The sequence below is a fragment of the Engraulis encrasicolus genome, chromosome 14 (assembly GCF_034702125.1).
Source record: "Engraulis encrasicolus isolate BLACKSEA-1 chromosome 14, IST_EnEncr_1.0, whole genome shotgun sequence".
Classification (NCBI taxonomy): domain Eukaryota; kingdom Metazoa; phylum Chordata; class Actinopteri; order Clupeiformes; family Engraulidae; genus Engraulis; species Engraulis encrasicolus.
In genome coordinates, this window is record NC_085870.1 from 21,847,112 (window position 1) to 21,868,648 (window position 21,537).

Genomic DNA, 21,537 nt, shown 5'->3' on the forward strand with positions numbered 1-21,537 from the left:
TGTGTGTGTGTGTGTGTGTGTGTGTGTGTGTGTGTGTGTGTGTGTGTGTGTGTGTGTGTGTGTGTGTGTGTGTGTGTGTGTGTGTGTGTGTGTGTGTGTGTGTGTGTGTGGGCATGTGTTTGTGTGGATGTGTGTGTGTGTGTGTGTGTGTGTGTGTGTGTGTGTGTGTGTGTGTGTGTGTGTGTGTGTGTGTGTGTGTGTGTGTGTGTGTGTGTGTGTGTGTGTGTGTGTGTGTGTGTGTGTGTGTGTGTGTGCGTGTGTGTGTCGGCGTGTGTTTGTGTGGGAGTGTGTTTGTGTTTGTGTGTGGGCGTGCGTTTGTGAGTGTCTCTGTGTCTGTGTGTGCGTGTGCGTGTGCATGTGCGTGTGTGTGTTTGTGTGTCTGTGTGTGTTTGTGAGACTATTCATGTTCAGTGTTAAATTATCACTGTAGCCTGAGCCCATTCACTCTTCCTTTAGCCTGGTGATCACCGACTTTCATATCTCTTCGAGACTTGGTCTGACCAAGACCATAACAATTAAGAAGATTTGGGGGATTGCAATAGCCAGGCTAGTGAAAAGTAAGAAGAGGTCGCACCAGGCATTAACTTTCTTTTTATTATCATAAAGCCTTCCCATCACACAATGAGAAAGACAGAACGCGAAAGAAAGTTAATTTATGGGGCAACCTTTTCTTACTTTTCAGCTTCACAATATTGTGGTCAGCACCCTAAAAGAAGAGAAATTTGTTTGGTTGAAGCCTTTATGAATACCCACCCCTGCGTATGTGTAGTGCCACTGCTCATTGGGTTCTAAATTCCTATTAATACTTTAAATACTTTTTACATTCTTAGATTTCACTTATTTATTCATCTAATCATTAGAGTGGCATTCCTGATTATTGGTACATGAAATGTAAAAGAGTGTCTGTCTTAAATGTGTAATGCCTCTAAATGTGTAATGTCTCACCTGTCTTACTGTATGTGTCATTTACATGGTGAAACTGAAGACAAGCTTCCACACTTGTGGACAATAAAGATTCATTCATTTATTCATTCATTGCTGCCCTACAAAGCAAAAAGGCAGTAACTGTGCAGAGCTCCAACCTGAGTAAAATGACTTTAAAATGACCCTGTAATCCAGTCTAAGTAGTTTTGGGGAGATTGTTGACCTGCATCCGTTTTGTTACTTTATATTACCATGTGTTGTGCAGATGAATCATGTAAATTTTGATATATATGTCATTAAAGTCATACTAACTCATTTTCCACAACACCGCAGTTACTGCCTTTTTGCTTTGTAGTGCCACTGCTCATTGGGTTCTATATCCGCAGGTGACGGTGGAGAAGCTGAAGGCTGAGAATGACCAGCTGAAGACAGGAGGCCCCTCCTCCAGACCCCCAAGCTCCACCTCCCAGTCCTCAGGCCTCGGGTCATTGGGCGGCTTGTCGCCACGGCAATCGGTCGTCCCATCATCACTACCCAAAACATTCAGCATGAGCCTAGGAGAGAGTGGAGGGCCAGGTAAGGCACGCATGCGTGCAAACACCCTCACGCGTGCATACACTCGCGTACACACGCCTACACAACCACACGTGCACACACATGCGCACATAACCACCCACAAGGACACACGCACGCACGCGCACACACACACACACACACACACACACACACACACACACACACACACACACACACACACAGCATGCACATCCAAGTGATATAACATTGAGCCATGCTACTTCTCAACCTTAGCTAGAAGAACCTATGCATCTCCCAAATTACTAGCTCTGTTGACATGACAGCTGGCTGTGAACCACAACTACAGTGTTTGTGTCGTAGCTGCAAATGAAGAGGGGCATAGTCACAATCATCTATTTACTCAGGTTGGAATTCCAGCTTTTTGTGACCATGCATATTTTGTGTAGCCTGGGTTCCTACCAGACATCTTTGTGTGTGTGTAGCTCTGCAGCCCCCTGGTGGCGGTCAACACACACGGAGGTCTGGGACCATGTAGCAGGATTCCACTTCTCCACTCAAAAAAAAAAATCGGAGTATTGATTGCTTCAATATCAATGGCAGCTCGCATTGAGGAGTCACAGGACATATCATAGACTATAGTGATGCTTTAGAGATCAACAGAAAAAGTTTTTGAAGGAATTTCAGGAATTTTGAAGGAGTTTCATGCTCTGATTTTTTTCCGACTGGAGAAATGGAATCCTGCTACATGCTCCCAGACCTAGTAGTGGAGGTCACGAAGCTGCACTGAACTACATGTCGGGCAAGACCCAGGCAATAGTTTGTGGCCATGCACGAGGACTAAAACATTTCTGTCTGTCTGTCTGTCTGTCTGTCTGTCTGTCTGTCTGTCTGTCTCTCTCTCTCTCTCTCTCTCTCTCTCTCTCTCTCTCAGATGTGTTTGCTTCTGATTCCCTGGGTTACCTGGTCCAGAAGGATGAAGGTCAGATCAGGGTGTGTGTTCGGGTTCCAGACCAGCAAGTCTTCAAAGAGGTCAGCAACAACTTCTTCATCTGCCGTCTGTCTCTGGCTACTTATGTTTTATCAGGGTGACATAATGTCTTCTTGAGTATTATGGAGAACCAATTATTTTGGACAATACAGTAATGACCTTTCATGGATGTTGTCATTACAGCAATCCTTAAGTGGCTTTCATCTTCAGTCACTAAAGCAAAAATGTCCTTTTGTACACTACATAAAACTTAACATTTAAAAATGAAATTACACTTTACAATATGGTCATAAGACATATGAATCTTCTCCAGCGTACAATATGAAATGGATCCTAACATGATGACAACATACTCATACTCAAACTCATAGCATACTCAGACACATGTTTGTTTGCACGTATGCTAAATTGTTACTTGCAGTTCTGCATCTGAGGCTTTTGAATACACATTGTGACATTGTTTTCCTGTGGCCAATACTAAGAAGCTGGTTCAGAAGTAAATCAGGTTAGATTAAGAGGTACAGTAAATCATCTAATAGAAGAGACTGGAGATCTCATTTTCTACCACTCTAGCTTCTTAGTATACTCCTCTGATATTGACTGTGTTTGTTTTGGTTGGTTTGGAACTGTCAGCGGAATCTTGGTTCTCTATCACCATGGAATCTCAGTTCTAGTTCTGTTGCCCTAACTGTACTGCTGGTGTTGCCCCACAGGAGACCAAGCAGCAGAACTTCTACATCGGATGGGTCCGCATCAACGCCAGAACAGAGTGGCCCTCTCTGGACTCGTCTATTTGCAAGATCTTCAGGGTTTGTCTCTTGCATGCACTCACAAACATACACACACTCACACGCACACGCACAATAGCTCTCTTTATTGTACCCTTTATCGTAAATTCTTCACTTTACCTATTGGATTTGATTTATGCCTGCACGTTCGAGTGTTTCTAACACGTCTGTGAATATTCTCCTCCATCCAAGTAATGTTAGTGTTCCCAACCCCTTACCTGTTCTGTCTCCTTTGTCATCAGGGAAAAAGGAAGAAACATCCGCACACCACAAAAGCTCCCTTTAATGTGTTAAAATCTGCCACAACACTTCGATCTGTACAGAGTGCCAGTTTTTCACTCACGAAGTTAAGTCACGACAAGGGAGCTTCTGTGCTGTGCAGATATTTCCTTTTTCCAGATATTTCCTTCTTTTTTCTTGTGCTTTCTTTTATATCCTACATCCATGGCCAATTGCCTTTCTGGGATGTGCACGCACCTTACACTTTTCTGACCTCCTTTGTCATCACGTACAGGACTACCTATCCGTGTTGGACCCCAGTAGTTGCGCCTCTGACTTGTCATTCTTATCTGCAAAGATATTGAATAAAAACTAATCATCACATCTCATCTCACCTCAGGACTACCTATCCCTGTTGGACCCTAGCTCAAGCTTGGGCCTGTCCTCCGACTCCATCTTCAGCTACAGCGTGGGACACATCCGGAGGATGATGGGGGTGGAGCCACCAGAGACCGCCCCTCACCGCTGCCTCACCAAGAGCTCCAACAGTGTCATTCTGACCATCAAAGGTGAGACAATGATAAAGATTACAGCCAAATACTTTGAAGGCTCTGGTTATGGTGAATATAATGTAGCTAATGCTTTAATTGCTATTTTTTTTTTTAAAACAACAAAAACATTTACAGGCTCTGTGCTGGCCGTGTCTATTCCATCCTAAAATAATCCAACATATGAAGTCACATAAGTCACCCAAAAAGTTGCTTTGTTTTGCGTCAGGCCTGCGTCTCAGCTGTCCTCAGCTGTCCTTTTCACCTTCTGTTTAACCCGTTCAGACACTGTGTTATTAATTTGCTGTTGCCAGAATGGCAATAACCAAGTTGTAGGGCATTAATAAAGACCCTTTATTATGTCATGATGGTAGTGTAGTACTATGGTGGTTAACATTTCATTGACTATTACAGCGTACCACTGGTGGAACGGCGTGCATTACGGCGTGTAGGGATCCAAACACCCTCTTTGCACTCTGGTTTTCTCAAACTGATGCATCAGTGTGCTTTGGTATGTTTGGTACAATACCAAAGACCTCCAAGAAAGCATCTAATAGTTAGATGGAATCTGGTTACTGGAATCTGCTTGTCTGATTTTCAAATACGATGAGTGTCACTTAAGTGAAATGTGTACAACTCGTGTTCATGTCCTGAAGTATCTGAGGATCAGATACATTTTGGCACATACTGTATTTCCTTAGTGCTCCAGATTCCAATGGCTTAGGGCTTGGAGCAGTTGGCTGCAGTCAGTACCTTGTCAGGTTCTACCATGAAAGACTTGATAGACCAAATTAAGTTTAAGATATTTATTGAAGCTTAATTCAGTATGCAGTAGTGATTCTCTTCGAATAATCATAATATCATAATATTGAACTCCAATTGCTCCAGAGATTACAGAGGTTAAGCTTCACCATTAGCGTGTGTGTGTGTGTGTGTGTTTGTGTCTGCGCGCGCATGTGTGTGTGTGTGTGTGTGTGTGTGTTTGTGTCTGCGCGCGCATGTGTGTGAGAGAGAGAGGGAGATCTATTTATCAATGCCTAAATGTGCAAGGCCTCAACTGCTAAGCCCCTGAAGCGTGTTGATGAATTGCGCAACACAAACGCATTGCATCTCCCATTTGTTATGAGCTCCATGGACATGTTTGCTCTCCAGTGCATATATCCTCCCCATACTTCACATAACCCTGCCTGGGGGTATGGGATTCCCTCTGCCCTTCCTCCCCATGGGTCCGATGGATGGTGTGGTTGGTTTCAAGCTACTGAGGCCCAATGAGTGCCATCGCATGACGCATGTCAAACTCTTTTGTCCTCACCCGGACGGGGACACTACTCAGATAAGTGTGTCCGCATCCTAACACATCCCTGGAGAAACATTCCGCATCCTTTTCATGGCGGGGAGGTCTAGGATTCCTGGTCTTCCCGGTGGGGAGTGGATCTCATCACTGGCGGTGTGGGTTCGCTAGCTACTGCCTCCTGCCCCTTTTGTACCAGGGACAGCGGAGGAGCTATAGGGGGCGGCAAGCAGGGCACTTGCCCCTGGGCCCAGGGCCCTGTCTTATTGATAGCTTGGGGCCCTATTATGAGCTTGGCAGGCTGTATGCGGGGGTTTTATCAGTGTTTTGGCCCCGGGGCCCTGTGTGCATTTCTTCCGCCACTGACCAAGGGACGGGCATGGACAGGCACCTCTGCCCACACTAAGCAAACGCCCCCCTCCTGGGCCGCATTCCCCCTGCCGAGCTCTCCAGGGTACGGAGGCCTGGCATTCCTGTCCCGGTGTGAGCCTGACTAATGGCCCTCGGTCCTGGGACGCCTGGGAGCGTTGGAAATGCTGAGAGCGTTGTCTGATCCACCTGGAATGCCGCTAACCAGTCGGAGAAGCCGTGGGGCATCCATCGCGAAGGGAAGGGGGTTAGCGTTAGCCATGGAAAACCCAATCTGTCCACTGGTGAGGGACGGACGGAGCCAGAAAGAGTGTGTGCGCGTGTTTGTCTGTGTACTGTATGTGTGGCTCCAGATGGTGAAGTCTTCAGCTGGTGGAAGGCACTCTCTTACTCATACACCTGATACTTCACTGCAGAGATGATATGACATCCCCTGGGGTACTGTAGGGTGGTTGGGGGTGGTCGGGGGAAGAGGGGGTTGGGAGTGTGCATGGGGGGTGGGTTATGACACGCAGCCATGCCTGCACCACCCACTTTTACTCCTCCCCCTAACCCTACCACCACCACCACCACCACCACCCCCACTAACTGCCCACCTACCCACACCCAACACCCAACACCCTCCACCCCGCTGGTGCTTAAATCTGGGGGGAGGTTATTTTGAGCTCCTCAGACTGTCTGTAGTCTGTAGAGGGGGAGTTGTTTATGAGTGGCCGCCATGTGATCAGGTAAAAAAGATCCAGAGAGGCACAGCGCAGATGATACCTAATGGCATAGAGCCCATGCAGCCAAGGAGCCAGCCAGCACGGAATATTTACACCTCTTCGAAATGTGCTGGGGGTCCAGATAGAACAGAACCCGCGGGCCATGGCCAAGCTCCGGGCCACCGCCGGCCAGTGTTGCCAGATTGGGCGGTTACCCCGTCCAATTGGGCTGCTTGGGATGGCCATCTTTGGGTGGAAACAGGAAAAATCGGCCATTTGAATTTTTTTTTCTGTAGTTTATGCCCATAGAATTTAATGCAATTTGTTGAAATTGGGCGGAATTTAGCGCTTTCTGGCGTTTTTTGGGTACCTTTTGGGTGGGATTTCATAGACATATCTGGCAACACTGCTGCCGGGGCCACTGCCGGGGGTTAATGTCTCACAGGTCAGACAACCCCCCCGATGGAAGTCAGCCACCAGCTAAATCCAGTGCAAAGCCTGCTCTCCTCATGACCCAAACCTTTTGGGATATGTTTTGTACACGGCTCCAGACATGAATATTCAATTCATTAAGATGTAATGAAATGATGGAAGTCGTGTTATTATTGTGATTGTATGAAGATTGGGATCAGTGGTTAGCTACGGTTACACTCTGGCGCTGTGACAGTGGCTGAAGAGGGTGGTCATGTCCAGGCTTGTCTTTGAATGTGGTGACTGTGGGTGGCTTAACATGATCTAACACTCTGCACAAGCTCTCCCTGCTTCTTTCTCTTTTTCTCTCTGTCTCTCTCTCTCTCTCTCTCTCTCCCCTATATTTGTATTCATTAAATTACATTACATTGCATTTTTACATTGCATTTATAACCAAAGCGACTTACAAAAGAGGACATAATCATAATCATCACTACCAGATACAAAATATTCCTCTTAAGCCTGTGTTCAGATACAAAGTATTCCTCTTAAGCCTGTGTTCAGAGTGCGCCTTGCACTACTATCATTTTCTTCTTCTGTTACACACTGGAACACTGGCTGCACTCACCGCCATAATATGTTTTTGTTCAGTATTGTCAAGAAACAAATGTACAGTAATCTGTGTACTATGCCATGTTCTATTCATTCAACAATACAAATGAGAGCTTGGTGCATTTCCAGCATTTAGAAAAGGACGGCTCATTAATTGACATGACACATTAAAGCCCAAACTGTTCTGCTTACAGCGCCGGAGCTCTAATTCTGTGTTTGTGTTTGCAAATAGTGGCCTTGCTTACTGCTGTGTCAATCATAGAAGACAAAAATGGATTGCTGACTACACTTGGCCTGGCAAAGATTATGATCTCAAATATCATAGCAAGAGCAACACCGTTGTAATATCTCACTGTCTTTTTAAGACACTACCTTCTGTGTCAGTGAGGAGGACACGACGGCACTGGCCTATGACTGACCTTGTGGGGCACTGCTAGACGGTTTCATCTTATAATCTGACTTGTCAGTCTTCTCAGGCATAGCCTGGCTCTCACGCAGACCCTTCGTGCTTCGCTCATCTTCGTTATACTTCGTGAGCTCGCACGAGGGTCATCTTAGAGGAGCCCGAACGGAATCAGATATTTCACAGCCTGTCGAATCAGAATCGTGGGGCGGGATCACGGGGCGGGGTTTATACAAGTCAGTGGTTGAAGTGGTACTGTATGTTATTTAAAAAAAAAACACATGAATTGTCCAATCAAGTTCGAGCTGTTTTGAACACACCCAGGCCTTTCCTGAGATAAGCGATTGACAATGTTCCACCATCGCGTGAGAACCAGGTTATGTCAGGCAAACCATTTCTATAAAGCAACATTGAATAATACAGCAATCCAATTTGGAATAGTAGTACTTGTGATGTTGTGACTTTATCATGAAAATCAGTGAAAAAGTATGGAAAAAGTACATGTACAGTATATACATTGTCATTTCCTTTTGTTTGCTCTCAGTTACAGTTCTGCGCAAGAGGCCTGTATACTGTGTGGTGTTTGAAATGCCTCTTTATCATAAGTACATGACACTAGTTTATTTTTCATATTATTGTCATTGTGATTCCTTCTGCAGGTCTGCGTGAGAAGTATGTGGACTGCCTGGTGTTCGGGACGCCTCATAACAGGGTTCCCACTGGTGCTTGAATTCCTTGAAAATGCTTGAATTTCAATTACGTGTTTTCAAGGTTGAGAAAATGCTTGAATTTTTGGTGAAGTGCTTGAAAATGCTTGAAATGTGTGTCAAGTCAAACTCAGTAAGCCAAATAATGGAAATTAATTGTTCAGGTACATCAAAAAGGAAGTGAGATGTCAAATGGCATTTGCCATTCGACACCCTAAAATTCGTTAAAATGCAGGAAATTGCATCTTAAAAACAAATTTTTTTTCTGGGGGAGGACCCCCACACCCCCTTCCCGCGATCTATTAAAGGTGCTGGAAAACTGAACATTTGGTGCTTGAAAGTGCTTGAAAAGTGCTTGAATTTGTTCATGAAAAAGATGTGGGAACCCTGTCATAAGCACATGACACTATACTAGCTTCTTTTTCATATTATTGTAATTGTGATTCCTTCTGCAGGTCTGCGTGAGAAGTGTGTGGACTGCGTGGTGTTTGAGACGCTGGTGCCCAAGGCCATGATGCAGCACTACATCAGCTTGCTGCTGAAGCACCGGCGCATCGTGCTGTCGGGCCCCAGCGGCACGGGCAAGTCCTACCTGGCCTCCCGCCTCACTGAGTACCTGGTGGAGCGCAGCGGGCGAGAGCCCTCTAACGCCATCGCCATCAACTTCAACATGCACCGCCAGTCCTGCAAGGTACTTATTATAATAATAATAATACTTTACTTTTATATACTGTAGCGCCTTTCGGAACACCCAAGTTCGCTTAACAAGGTATCGTGTCGGAATGTGTGTGTGTGTGTGTGTGTGTGTGCGTGTCAGTGCGTGAGTGTGTTTGCTGTAGGCTGCCAGGCATCAGAACACGTACAGTACATGCACACGCGCACACGCCACACACACACAAGCACACACACACACACACACACACACACACACACACACACACACACATACACACACACGCACACACGCACACACGCACACACATGGACATAACCATACCCAATCGTCAAGTATTGTACAGTATATCACGAAAGTGAATACACCCCTCACAGAGTCAGTCCCACTACCATGCTTGGCTTATGAGAGGATACACCTTTTTTGTAAAACTCACTTGTTTACCACCACACATGCTTGACACCATCTAAAGCAAATTTGTTTATCTTGGTCTCTTCAGATCACACAACATGGTTCCAGTGATCCATATCCTTGGTCTGTTCATCTCTCTTGAGACCAAGATAAACAAATTTGCTTTAGATGGTGTCAAGCATGTGTGGTGGTAAACAAGTGAGTTGTACAAAAAAGGTGTATCCTCTCATAAGCCAAGGATGGTAGTGGGACTGACATGGTTTGGGGATGCATGAATGCTGTCAACATTGGCAATCTGAAATACACCTAAAAGAAACATACATGTCAACATGCACTGTGACTACTGAAGCAGATCATGATATTCTCCATAGGATTGCATTCAAATCTCACACCAATCTATTTAAGCCAGATGCAGACTCAAAATGTAAAAGTTCAATGCAAAGAAAGGTTGAAACGCACACTGATGACCTCCCTCGTCATCCCTTTTCATTTCGTTTCATTTCGAGACGATTCGAGCCAACATAGCCCCTTCTCTACCGGATTTTAATCTGGGGTGTACTCACTTTTGTGAGTACATGTTCAAACATTAATGGCTGTATTTTGTTTTTTTCTGAGTGAACAAGAAATTTAAGTGGTTAAATATGTTGTTAAAAGGTCACTAATCATTGTGTCAAAGTTACATTTCTGTAATGCTTTCCTATGAAAAGATATACTCAAACATCTGCAAAACTGTGAGGGGTGTATTCACTTTCGTGATATACTGTACTGTAGGTGAAGGACACTGCAAATACACACACAGACGCTAGCAAGGCTGCATGCAAGATGGGCAAACATGCACAAAATATTACCATAAGCAACATTAGGGTCATCTCTTCTCAATATTTTAGAAGCAAGTGTGTGTGTGGACTCTACTTTAACCTTGTGCTAATGTACTTTACTGTAATGAAAAAAAACTACTAACCCTACTTGGCATTTGCACTTATTGTTCTGTCTATTTCCTATTGTTCTGTCTATGCACCTTGTGTATCTGCAAGTGTTGTATGCTATGATTATATCCTCGATTTGTGTCACTTAGGATAAAAGTGTCTGCCAGTAGTGTAATAATGTGTTAATGTAAAATATTACAGACGCTAATGCAATAATGGGAGGCAAGCAGTGAAGGCACTTGGTCTCATGACTCATAATAATGTTTGTGCTCTTACTCCACTCACTCTGTCCTCTGTGCTATTGATATACAATTACGGTCAAAGCTTAATCCCTCAGCCCTCGGTGCAATCCAAATAAGCCACCGCTCAAGGCAATATACTGAGTCATACAGCAGGTCTGCTGGCAGTGCTCACACTTTATACATGCAAACGCATCAAATACAGTAAGCCTTTGAATAATGATAGCCCCTTAATGCACGCTGTACCTCCAGTGGCACGCTATAATAGTCATTGAAAAGTTAACTACCATGGTACTACAATACTAAGACATAACACAGGGCCTTTAGTAATGCACTAAGACTTGGTCATTGTCATTCTGGTAACAGCAAATTCATAACGGGGTTAAAAGTCAGAAGTAAATGTACACGAATCTGTGTTTGCAGTTCCTTTTCATTTTGTTAGAATGTTTTTGCAAAAACGTTTGAACACTTCTTTACATATATTATATATAAGTACATTACAAACGACAAGTGAATGGATTGATAAGTGAATGGATGAGTTCTCAAGGACGTCGTGTCCATGGGTCACATTCAATGTTATAGCTGAACACGACCTCACTTCCTCTCATGCCTGTCTCCAGGACCTGCAGCTCTACTTGTCCAACTTGGCCAATCAGATCGACCGTGAGACCAGCAGCGCTGAGATCCCATTGGTTGTGATCCTCGATGACGTCCATGACGCTGCCTCCATCAGCGAGCTGGTCAACGGTGCCCTGACCTGCAAATATCATAAATGGTGAGAGTTGGCCCCGCCGCGAATAGGCATGTGTTCCCACACACACAGTGCGGTGATGCTAGTGGTGCATATAAATGGAAGGATAATCCAGAAAGTCAGAGTGCACATATTGGCCTATAGAATTATTGCATGTATAAACATCTAGTGATGTGATATATTGCCTAGGGGGCACCTCATAGTATACCTTAAGATTTTTGAGAAAGGCAGCCCAGGGGGCACTGTGGCCCCCCACATTTGGGCTTGCATGCCCACGGGGACCCCGGCTCAAGTCCCGCCGGGGTCATTTCCCGGCCCTGTCCCATCTCTCTCTCTCCCAATCGTTTCCTGTCTACTCTCATACTGTCCTGTAATAATAAAGGGCAAAAAGACCACAAAAAAAAGGACAGAGAAAGGCAGCCCAGAGTAGTGCTTGTGTGTGGTGCACAAATATAGCTGCATGCACATGCACAACCTGCAGGAGCACACAAATCACAAGTGATTTATCACAGTAAAAACAGAAAGAAATGGCTGCAAAGCTATTTAAAGACCTGTGGGTGACTTTGTCCGTGAGGAGGTCAACCTTTGTAGGTTATGAATGAAAGTCCCTTTGCAGATATTTCTCTGTGGGAACATTCAGCAAGGTTCAGTACGGTCCAATACTCAGTGTGTAGACAAGGTTTTGCCCTACATGTAGAAAAAAAGAGACCCTTTTGTTCCATCTTTACGTGTCTGACAGTGTGTGAGATGGATTGTTTCGTACTTAGCCTTTGCTGATATGAGACAAAATATTCAGTGGTGTTTTTTTATCATTTCTCCCTCAGCCCATACATCATTGGAACCACAAATCAGCCCGTGAAGATGACCCCCAATCACGGCCTCCATCTAAGCTTCAGGTGGGAACTTTCCTTTCAATTCATTCACATCAATTACTATGCACATATGCACTGTCTTGGTACTTTACGGAACAGAATGTTTCAGTTTGCATAGACAATAGAAGTACTCAAATGCCAAAGAGTCTTGTGTTTTATTATCAGTACAATAATAGTTAAATTATAGTACATTATAATACATTATATTAATGTCCATATATATACCTTGTTTTACTTGAAACAGGGACAAAGTTTAAGACAATAGACAGATAGCTCCATCCAACCCAGCTAATGCCATGCTTATAGTAAAGTTTAAGTCAGAAAGTATTAACTGAAGGACAAACTAACTTAGACACAAACAGCAACTCAGTTGTTTCTATAATGAGTGGAAAAATGAATTGGCCTTTTAACATTGAAGCCTTTTAATCCGATAATGTAAGTAAGAGTCATAGCAGCCAGTGTGTCAGTCAGCTAACAGGCCAGCAGGTCTTTGGTGTCCCAGGAGGGGCTATCGACTTCTCTTCACTATCTGCAGGGAATTTCAGCACCCGCTAAGCCACAGCACCTCTCCAGTAACGTTATTGGCCAACCTGACTCGCCGGTGCTAGCGCTGGTGAATGTCTCATATGCTGATTGGTTCATCGTCTGAGGTCCGGTTAGGTAACCTGAGCTTGATTGGTCAGCGCCCCCTGCCCCTGACCTTCCCATGCCACCTTTTCAACATGGCCGTTTGGGAAGTCATTTTGACTGCTAGTTCCGTATCCAATCTTGAGTGATGGTCTGACAGACACAATATTATTTTCCCAGAGCAGCTGTTAGGTTGTTGTGAGAGAATAATGCCTCATAAACCCACTGTGCAGTCCCCTCAACCTGCTGCCTAATATCCTAACACGTTTCATATTTCACCAGCATTACTAGTATTAACATTGAAGAAGTGTCAAATCTGTCAGGTAGTTCTCTTCGCATTTTATTTTGTTTTGTCTTAACAGAATTGTGATGTGCTGATTGTACTTAGCTGATCAAGTGGTCTATCCATTCAAGGGTTTGTAGCTCCACATAGGAACTGTGCCTTTTACTCCATACATCCACTTAGCTGACAATATGGTTGCATCCTGTCCCTCAGAATGGTGACATTCTCCAACAACGTGGAACCGGCCAATGGCTTCCTGGGCCGCTACCTGCACAGGAAGCTGGTGGAGGCGGAGGACCCGCGTAGCCTGGCCAACGACAACCTGCTGCGCGTGTTGGACTGGGTGCCCAAGCTCTGGTACCACCTCCATGCCTTCCTGGAGAAGCACAGCACCTCCGACTTCCTCATCGGTACAGTAGTACAAATCATAATCATCATCATCATCATTATACATTTTATGAAGACGTGCCTTTCTTAAAGGTACACAGTGTAGTGTTTTCAGTAGTTTATTTCCAGAATTCACGCTGCCCATTTACAAATGTTACCTTTTTAACAAATACTTACCACCAAATTGTAAGTATTTATTATGACTAGGAAAATTGCACTTTTCATACTTGAAAAGGGGGGTCTTCTCCATGTCCACCATTTTGAATTTCAAGAAATCAATATTTTTAGCTGCAAAATATACTGTACTTTAGTAGATATTCATGAAAAGATCAAAATTGACAATAGGCACCACCGTTGCAGTGAACAGCATAGTGGCAATACCCACTCTGACCACCATCATCCACTGTGCACCTTTAACAACCAGAGTCACTTTATAATATTTAAAAAAGCAGCAATAAAAAGATGCCTTCCTAGAAAGGTGGAGATGAGAACGTCCGACTGCCTTACTGGTAGGCTCCTCCCTCCTCTTCCTTGCCTTGGCAAGGGTGTTAAAACCCAGCTTTAGAAGTTAAAGCCCCGCCACTGTTTATTGGTGTCTTCTATCTAAGTCAAAGTAAGAAGTGGTTCCTCATCGCCAGTACAGTTTAATCCTACCACCACCACTACTCCAGTACTACTGGCATAGGTCTTGGTTCCTCGCCCAAGTTTATTGTTCATGCAGTTCATAACTTAATTTCGGCCAGTGATGAGTGTCATTGATATCATGCATGAATGTGGCAGGGTAAGGGAAGTGGATGTGATGCTGCAATTTGATGGGGATCGCACCACAGGGAGTGAGAGAAAGTGAAGGAGTAAGATACTGCTTGAGTGGGTGAGAGAGAGAGAGTGGGAGTGCCAGAGAGAGAGAGAGAGAGAGAGAGAGAGAGAGAGAGAGAGAGCACTACCTAGAGCACTCACTTTTGCCTGAGATAATAGCAGGCTATGCCACCCAGAGTGTGAGGCGGAGAGAAAGATAGGGAGAGATAGTGTTATAGAGAGAGAAAAGAAGAGGGAGTGAGAGAGGTAAATAGACTGAGATGGGAGCGAGGGAGCAGGGGAGGGGCCGATGGAGGAGAGGGACTGAGCTGGTGATCATACCAGTGTCATGTTCTGCACAAGGGCTTGTGTTGCTCTGGCTTCGCAAAGACTGGGGCAATTCGTTCTCCATGTTGACAGAGAAGCAATACATTTGTGGCAGGACTACATACCTATGGCAATATGTGTCATAGTTGACATACGTGTGTTTGTGTGTGTGTATGTGTGTGTGTGTGTGTGTGCGTGCGTGCGTGCGTGCGTCTGTGCGTGTGTGTGCGTGCATACGTGCCTGCATGTGTGCGTGAGTGTGCGTGCGTGCGTGCGTGCATGTGTGTCCGTGTGTGCGTGTGTGTGTGTGTCTGTGTGTGTGTGTGTTTTTACAGGGCCCTGCTTCTTTCTGTCCTGTCCTGTGACCATTGATGAGTTCCGCTCCTGGTTCATCGACCTGTGGAATCACTCCATCATCCCCTACCTGCAGGAAGGAGCCAAGGACGGCATGAAGGTAACGTATGGCTCTCTTCATACGATAAAATGCGATACGACATTATATGACATTATACTTTACATTGACAATGATTATTCAGATTTGCATTGTATGTCTCATATCAGCTACACTCAGATGTACAACTCTGCTGAAAGATGCCAATTTCTAAATGTACAAAAAGGAAACGGGCTGCTTGCCTAGGGCACCTAATTGATTAGAACCGCCCCTGTTCATATCATACATTGCGATACGATACGATAGTACTTTATTGTCAGTTTGCACTGAAATTCATTTTGCATCTCTGAGCAAGAATCATTTAAGACGAGACATATACACATAACATCACAAGGCTATTGCACCATTGTATCATCATTAACTTTATGCCACTACTATCTTCATAACACTCCACAACATCAAAAGGAAATGGACTTTTAATATTGTTATTCATATATCTTTATATAATACTGTAATGTGCTTGTGTGTTGTATGTGCTGGTATTGTAGTAGATAAAAGCTTGCACATCCAAACGTCTGACCTGGGAGCAGGACAAATAAATAACCAGATAAAAAGAGAGAAAAATCTGCTTCAACCAGGATTTTTTTGCTCCCACTGATTTTTACTTTTTTTGTGATTTCGGGTGACAATCCTTCTTTGGAAACGCAAAAAAAAAAACTTGGTTGAAGTGGACTTTATTTTGTATGTACTGGTATTCACTTCTTGACTGTCTTGTTTTATGTGTCTTTTACATGGTGAAACTGAAGACAAGTTTCCACATTTGTGGACAATAAAGATTAATTAATTCATTCATTCATTCATTCACGTCTTGCCTGTCCTCAGGCCCACGGACCAAAGGCGGCGTGGGAGGACCCGGTGGAGTGGGTGCGTGGCTCTCTCCCGTGGCCCTCAGCCCAGCAGGACCAGGCCAAGCTCTTCCACCTGCCGCCCCCCGCCATGGGCCCCGGCAGCCCTGGCCAGCTGGGGGACGAGCGGCCCCACAAGGAGACCCCGCCCAGCGCCAGCGGTGCAGAGTCCGACCCCCTGGTGAGTCACCCACACAGCTCCTACGGCACTCCACAGCAATGTTTCCTAACCAGGGGTACGTGTACCACTAGTGGTACGTGAGCACACTGTAGCCTATGGGGTACTTGTAAAAATGCAATTTTAACAAATGCATGGAAGATACTAATAGCATAATGTAATGTAACGTAGTCACATAGAGAAAGCGATATAGAACATTACTTCTATAGTTAAGTGGTACGCATGGCACAGTAAAAAGGTTCAATGGGAATGGGAAACACTGCTCTACAGGGCAAGTGACAAAGTCAATGCTTTTGAATTAATTTGATGGATTGCTTTCAGTTTTTCTCACGCCTTTGCATATTTTTAGTGGACTTTGATGTACTGTATCATGGTAACTCTAATTACTTTGTTGTGATGGGTACCGAGTTCGCTCCACGTGACAACAGTATGTAGTTCTGCAACAATTCAACAAATCTTTTTCTACAGTGTGGATTCACACATGGTGAAAACAAATGAGCCCATGTCTCTATTTAGTGTCAGTGATTTTCAGAGTTGTACAAAGTAGAAATACTCTTACAGATGTAATTACAACACTAGTAGTGCTATTACATGGTTTGAACTATGTAATAGCATACTGCTAGTGTTGTACTTCTCTAATTTTACTTCTCCTTCTATACAACTCCGGGGTGAGTTTCTCGAAAACGTAGTTGTTAGCCTTTTAGCAACTTTGGTAGCTACCAATTCGAAATTGCATTGCAAACGACAAAGTAGCTAATGTAGTTAGCAACTATGGATTCGAGAAATGCACCCCTGGTGGTTTTGTCATTAACCCCGAGTCCGGTTTCTATCCTCTCTGCCTGACACAGATGGCAATGCTGTTGAAACTGCAAGAGGCGGCCAATTACATTGAGTCTCCAGAGAGGGAGATGGACCACAAGCTCCCCATGCTCTGAGATCCTTATACTGGGGAGATGATGGAGTGCCAGCACTGGGCCAGACTGGGCCCGGACAGGAGCCACACATGAGCCGAATCCACCTGCCAGTCAGGCGTCTCTCTCACAGATGCAGTATGCGATATGTTGGGTTTTTTTTTCTTGCTTGTTTCTCAAAACTTTTGTTGATAATTCAGCCTGGCCAAGATTTTTTTTTTCTCAGCTCGAGCATGTACGCACATTTGGGTTTGTTTTTGTGTTCCTGCTATTTATTTATCACTTGGAACAACCGATAAACATGAAATCAGTAAAATCAGAGAAATTATTTAGGAATGACTCTGCATCTGACGCCTGCCCCCTGCTTTGGAATCGGCTCAGTTGGAGGCTCACCCCACACAGTGCCAGAACACGGCAGCTGTCCTCCGGCCCTGACCCGGCGCTGATCTGGCCCTGACCCGGCCCTGACCTGGCCCGGTCCTGCTCACTGAACTCAGAAGGCCTGAACTTAAAGGAACTCTTTTGGAATTCATAATTGTGTGTCTATCAGTGCATTCAGTGCATTGTTGTACTGTGTCATCGCGTCGTGTGAATTGCAGATGTCTATTTACCTTTGGACATACCGTATGATTCCCATTCCTCTTTGACTCCTCTTGTTTTCAACCATGTCATTCATTCATCAGTATATGTTTACATTTCTCACAGTTGTAAATATGATACTGAAACTACCTATGCTCTATGTCCACCCATGTCCATTGTCCATCCATTGGACATAGACACATTTTGCTTTCTTTTGGGCAGAATATACGTACATCAGTTGTGTTGCAGTCTACAGCATCACACCTACCCAAGGAGGAGTCTTCATTTTAAAACTTGCTGGCCTCTTCTAACCTAAAGAAACAAACCGGTGCTACTTGACCCATCACCATGTAAACGCAACTTGTTCTGCTCAGGAAGGGACGAAAAACCTGTTCATGCTGAGAACAAAACAAAAAAAATCTGAAGCACAGCTGTACTGTACCTGTGATGTGTAAGTCAAAACATATCCAGAGCCCTCTCTCCATTAATATATCAATTTTCCAAGTACGTACATTTGGTTGAATGTCCAGTTACAGGCAAACAAAGATCCAGCCCAAGCCAACACTTCACATAATAATACATATATCGTATATAGTATATATGCAGAATTCTGGTGATTCAGATGATCCTCAGTCAGGTTATGGCACTTGGTCTGGTGCTCACGTCACGCTACAAACAAAATGCCTTAAAACCTCCACTAATTGTCTGGCATCACTCCGCTGAGGCAGAGAGCGCTGGTGCCTGGGCATACAGTAGGCTACTACAGTGCAATGTGTGTGAGCAGTGAGCAGCTGTTCCTCGAGAGGACAGTGCTCTGCAGATAGAGTTTGCACAGCACAGTGGGGAGTGAAAGTCAGAGGAAGGACAGTAGGCCTAGTCTAGTGCCCACTTGGGATCTGCAGGTCTTGCTGAAACCTGCAGGGGGCAGTACAGGTGCCAATTTGCCCATTGCTATCTAAATTTGAAGCTGACTTTTTTTGACAATTAGGACTGTCCAATCAGTGCTGGCAAAAGTGTTGGCAACGTTCATTTTAATATACAGAGACCAATAGGCAGGTGAAATGAATATGTGTCTGAGAATAGGACGTTCTTATTACCGCTGAATCGGTTTGAATGTTGATAAAAAGAGTTTATTGCAGTACAGTATATAGCGAAGAGATTAGCCAAATAGACACATTTTATATCACTACAGGCATGGAGCTGAGCTGCAGATGAGGACATTTTTAATGATTTGTCTCCTTAGGTCAGATAAATAAATATAGGGTATCTCAGGCTTTTATGTTACAGTCAAACCACTTCAACAGACCAAATAGCCTACGATATCATCCTTACATCATGATTGTAACACGTCTTGGTGCAGGTACTGCAAACACGTCCAGTACGTCCTTACACTCACAGCTTATGCGTTCTAGTTTGGGGCTGCGGATGACCCACTGTAGGTAATTGGTGCTAGCATTCTGATAGGTGCTCATCTATTCAGTCCATTCCAGAGACCTTCACCCTTGAATCCCTTCAGTCACACCAGATGTAGCGTACAGTAGTGCATCAATACGAGATTTGCAGTCTCGCTGTTTTATTTTCCCAAATGCACATTCCACTTGAGGCACTGCAAGCAAAGCCGTCATAACAGATGTACAGTACATAGACTACGACATCTTCTTCTATTGTGTCTTTTGTACAGTAAGGCCAGAGAGAGTAGAAAGAGAGAGGTTCCATTGGCCCATTGTTTCCGGGTTCTATTATTGCAAGGGGGAGGGGGGGAAATCCCCCTTTAGGCAGACCTAGGCAGACCTAAGGACTGTTCTATTCAATGCTAGGAGCATTATGACACGTCCCTTTAGGCAGACCGGAACCTGGTCATGTTAGGTGCCCATAGCAACCTATTACAATGGCATATCTCTATATACTTAAAGAATCTCTGGTAAGGCTTGCCCTTTTCTATGGCAAGAACTGAAGCAATTGGTTGGTCTAAAAGTCCCATTGACATGCAGGGCATATCCGTATAAGTGAACCTGTTGCATGACAGTAGTGCACCTATCCGCCCATGCAACAGAAAAGCAGACTCCAGTGAATCAGTGACTTTGTTTTTGGTCAATAGCCAACAGTGAATATTTCAACACATAGCACTTGGCGAGATGTATACCGGTATGTTAAGTTGAATGCCTAACTGACAATACAACATAAAAGGAAATGGCTCAATGAATCAGCATTTCAAATATAGTAGACTTCCATTTGAAAGCCATTCTGTTTTTTGTACCTTGACATAACCACCTTTGTCTAACTTGCAATTGATTATCAGACAACTTACGTACATCATTCATATTAGAAGTATAATGTGCTCCATATTACTGACTGAAACGATAACACGCACCCTGCAAACTAAACTCAGTTAATTGGTTGTAAAGTAGGCCTACAGGTAAATCCTTTTTTTACAATAAAAACCTTTTATACATTTGGTTATTTTCTTACCTGCAACAAAACATTTTGAAGAGAGCTGTCATGCTGGGTGTTCCAGCGAACAAAATGTTAATTAGAGACGTGTAGTGATGTTTCGGTAGTGCTGTGCTGATTGGATGAGAAAAGGGGCATGCAGACTCTGATTGAGATAACCAGACTGAGTCATGCTAAATAGTCGGAACATGTAATGGTCTAAAGTCCGGCTGACTTGTGGCTGAGGACTGGCTCACTTCTGGCCCTGTCTCGGCTCAGGATCTTAACCATGTCTAACCTGACTCACCCGTCCATGTGTACAAAAATGTTGGTAAGTTAAGTCTTTTCCCCCATCCTCCATCTCTCTCTCGTCTCTGAATGTGGGGTATCTGTTCTCCATTCTGAATGTGCTGTGTTGTACTGGGACATGTTCACCCTAATGGACTATACAGCAACTTCTAGTGGCAAGAGGGACACACAGACAAACACCATATCCCAAGCAATGCACCTTCATATTGAAATGAATTAACATGGTTTTTGAGGCATGCAAATAATGTTTTTGACTTTTTTAAAAGTTTTTTTTGCTCTCCTTCGATTGTTCATTTTTGTTTGTCTTTGTTTTTAACTTTGAGTTAAAGGATGGACAGAGCTGTCTGATGCCAAATGACAAAAAAGTCACATTTTAATGTTGTGGTGGTGGACTTTATCTGTTCCTGCAGTACTCTGAGGTGTGTGTGTGTGTGTGTGCGTGCGTGCGTGCGTGCGTGCGTGCGTGCGTGCGTGCGTGTTCTCAGAGAGGACGACTGGTAGGACAAAAAGGCCACACACACAAAAAAGCATCTAATGCATCTAAGGCATTACTTCACCGAGACACAAGACTGTGGTCCCCAAAGAGGGATAGAAAGTGAGAGGGCGCTGTATATTTAACAGTATGGCTTTTTTGTGTCTGTCCTTTCTTTTCAATACCATTAACGCAAGAGATATGTTTATAGATAAGATATGTTGAATGATTTTTGTAACAATGTATGTATCAGACACACATTAGTCCACCCTGAATATCATTTGTGACCTTCTTAATGCAGACCACTACAGGTTGCTGGATAGTCATGCACATAATGTAAAGCTTGTTACTGGGGTAAATAAATGAAGTAAATGTATAAATGACATAAGGTTCAGTAATGGTTTATTATCTGAAGTGACTTGGCAGTGTGTAATAATACAGTAGGCGTGCAGTAGACTCTCCATGTTGTGAATGCATGTTGCTTCAGTGTGGGATGAAAACTTACCGTACCATTAGCAGGGAGGGCATCTCAAAGAATGCATTCAAAGAAATATGTTGTTTTTACAGATA

General features: G+C 44.2%; 1 protein-coding gene across 1 annotated transcript in view; it reads left to right on the forward strand.

Moving 5' to 3' along the window:
- Positions 1-19,437, forward strand: part of nav1b (neuron navigator 1b) — a 159,782-nt gene extending 140,345 nt beyond the window's left edge. Inside the window, exons 20-30 of the mRNA XM_063215190.1 lie at positions 1,311-1,500; positions 2,393-2,490; positions 3,163-3,258; positions 3,857-4,025; positions 8,957-9,192; positions 11,371-11,525; positions 12,326-12,397; positions 13,497-13,693; positions 15,128-15,246; positions 16,066-16,269; positions 17,115-19,437. Coding sequence (XP_063071260.1) covers positions 1,311-1,500; positions 2,393-2,490; positions 3,163-3,258; positions 3,857-4,025; positions 8,957-9,192; positions 11,371-11,525; positions 12,326-12,397; positions 13,497-13,693; positions 15,128-15,246; positions 16,066-16,269; positions 17,115-17,201 — 1,623 coding nt within the window. The 3' untranslated portion in view covers positions 17,202-19,437. The remainder of the gene's footprint in view (positions 1-1,310; positions 1,501-2,392; positions 2,491-3,162; positions 3,259-3,856; positions 4,026-8,956; positions 9,193-11,370; positions 11,526-12,325; positions 12,398-13,496; positions 13,694-15,127; positions 15,247-16,065; positions 16,270-17,114) is intronic.
- The last annotated feature ends 2,100 nt before the right edge of the window (positions 19,438-21,537 follow it).